This window comes from Propithecus coquereli, unplaced genomic scaffold (genome assembly GCF_000956105.1).
Source record: "Propithecus coquereli isolate 6110/MARCELLA unplaced genomic scaffold, Pcoq_1.0 Scaffold334, whole genome shotgun sequence".
In the NCBI taxonomy this organism is placed as follows: domain Eukaryota; kingdom Metazoa; phylum Chordata; class Mammalia; order Primates; family Indriidae; genus Propithecus; species Propithecus coquereli.
This window is the reverse complement of record NW_012148997.1, coordinates 1,533,765-1,535,762: the sequence shown is the minus strand read 5'-3', so window position 1 is coordinate 1,535,762 and position 1,998 is coordinate 1,533,765. Positions and strand designations below refer to the sequence as shown.

Sequence of the window (1,998 nt, the reverse complement as noted above, 5' to 3'; positions counted from 1 at the left end):
AGTACTTTCCGTATCCCGGGATGTCAGAGGAAAAGACAGTCACAGCATATGAAGGATAAAGGAGTTGTTAGGAAGAACTTCCAGAGTTCTGCACAGATGATGGGACAGGAGGGCCAGGTGTACTTTTTGGAACAAGCAATTGTAAAATGGAACATGGAGCCTTGATAGTTTGCTTTAGAGGTGAAGATAGCATGGGGTATTAGATAGAGCATGGGCTTTAGACTTAGGCTTGAATGTGATTCCTGCCCTGCTACCAGTGGGGATGTGGTCAGTTACTTAATATCTCTCCAAGACTGAGTTGCTTCATCATTCAAATAGATTTACTAGCACACACACACAGGCATGCACATGCATATACATATGTATAAGAAGCTATGTGGAAATTAAATTATGTTATGTACATAATGTACCCAGTTTGTGGTCCAACCTATAATATGTTATTAACAAATGATAACTGTTAACTGTTATTGGTAGTCAGAAAAGGCAAGGACAAAAGATTTTAGCTGGACTATGGGGTCTGATCAAATGATTTTTCCTACAGAAGAACTAAGCTCTGTGTCTCCAGTATGGAAGTGGAGAACCAGACACGGGTCACCAAATTCATTCTAGTGGGATTCCCTGGGAACTTGAGTATGCGTGCAGCAGTGTTCCTGATGTTCCTTGTGGCTTACTTTCTGACGGTGGCTGAAAATGTGACCATCATCCTATTGGTGCAGCAGAATCGGCCACTGCACAAGCCCATGTACTTCTTCCTGGCCAACCTGTCCTTCTTGGAGACCTGGTACATCTCTGTGACCGTGCCCAAGTTGCTGTTTAGTTTCTGGTCTGCGAGCAACAGCATCTCCTTCACTCATTGTATGATACAACTTTACTTCTTCATTGCACTCATGTGCACAGAATGTGTGCTTCTGGCAGCCATGGCCTACGACCGTTATGTGGCCATCTGCCGCCCACTCCACTACCCTACCATTATGAGCCATGGGCTCTGCTTCCACCTGGCTGTGGGTTCCTGGGCCTTTGGGTTTGGCATCTCCTTGGCAAAGATCTTCTTCATCTCTCGCCTCAGCTTCTGTGGCCCCAATGTCATCAATCACTTCTTCTGTGACATCTCTCCAGTCCTTAACCTCTCCTGCACAGACATGTCCATAGCTGAGTTGGTGGACTTTATCCTGGCTTTGGTCATCTTCCTCTTCCCACTGTCCATCACTGCCCTGTCCTATGGATGCATTCTGGCCACTGTCTTACGCATGCCCACAGGAAAGCAGAAAGCATTCTCCACTTGTGCCTCCCACCTTGTGGTGGTCACCATTTTCTATTCAGCCACTATTTTCATGTATGCCCGACCCCGAGCCATCCACGCCTTCAACATGAACAAAATCATTTCCGTGTTCTATGCCATTGTCACCCCTGCTCTCAACCCTTTCATTTACTGCCTAAGAAACCGAGAGGTCAAAGAAGCTCTGAAGAAACTGGCCTACTGCCAGGCCATCAGATCTGACTAATCTATTGAGATTAATCAGAAAGGACTGATTGAGTGTCTGCTCAACTTCCTCTGTCCTTTCTCCTTTAATGCCTCAGTTGGGATATTACCTATGTTAACATGACATCACCATGTCTACATCAATCTCATGCTCTTGGGTGTCTGCATCTGTGTGCGTGGTCTGTGCTCTAAGCATGCACACCTTATATAGAGAACTAGACTCCAAATGGCTTTGGCTATGACCCTGAAATGGGGTTTCTAAGACTGTGAGTAAATTTATTACCCAGTTAAGTGGGAAGAGAGATGGTGGTGGGAAGAGACACAGTGGTGATATATGAGCTAGCTGTTTTTGGATTTAGCAAACATTAAAATCTCTGGGACCAACAGATTTGATGGTGGCTTCCTGATTTCCCACCTTTCTAAACAATACAGAGGTAGCAGCTCCCTCCACAGTCCCATTCTTGATGTTGTGCTGGGAGTGCATTTTGATGGCAGAAACTAGAGGCTGCTTCTGTAGT

At 45.5% G+C, this 1,998-nt stretch overlaps 1 protein-coding gene across 1 annotated transcript; it reads left to right on the top strand.

Moving 5' to 3' along the window:
- The first annotated feature begins 506 nt into the window (after positions 1 to 506).
- Positions 507 to 1,535, top strand: LOC105815431 (olfactory receptor 6B1). Its single transcript, XM_012650580.1, has one exon. The coding sequence runs from the start codon at positions 567 to 569 to the stop codon at positions 1,500 to 1,502; it is 936 nt and encodes a 311-aa protein (XP_012506034.1). The 5' UTR covers positions 507 to 566; the 3' UTR covers positions 1,503 to 1,535.
- The last annotated feature ends 463 nt before the right edge of the window (positions 1,536 to 1,998 follow it).

Excerpts from the sequence above, each read along its gene's own strand:
- LOC105815431 (XM_012650580.1), top strand. The coding sequence starts at position 567 with ATGGAAGTGGAGAACCAGACACGGGTCACCAAATTCATTCTAGTGGGA.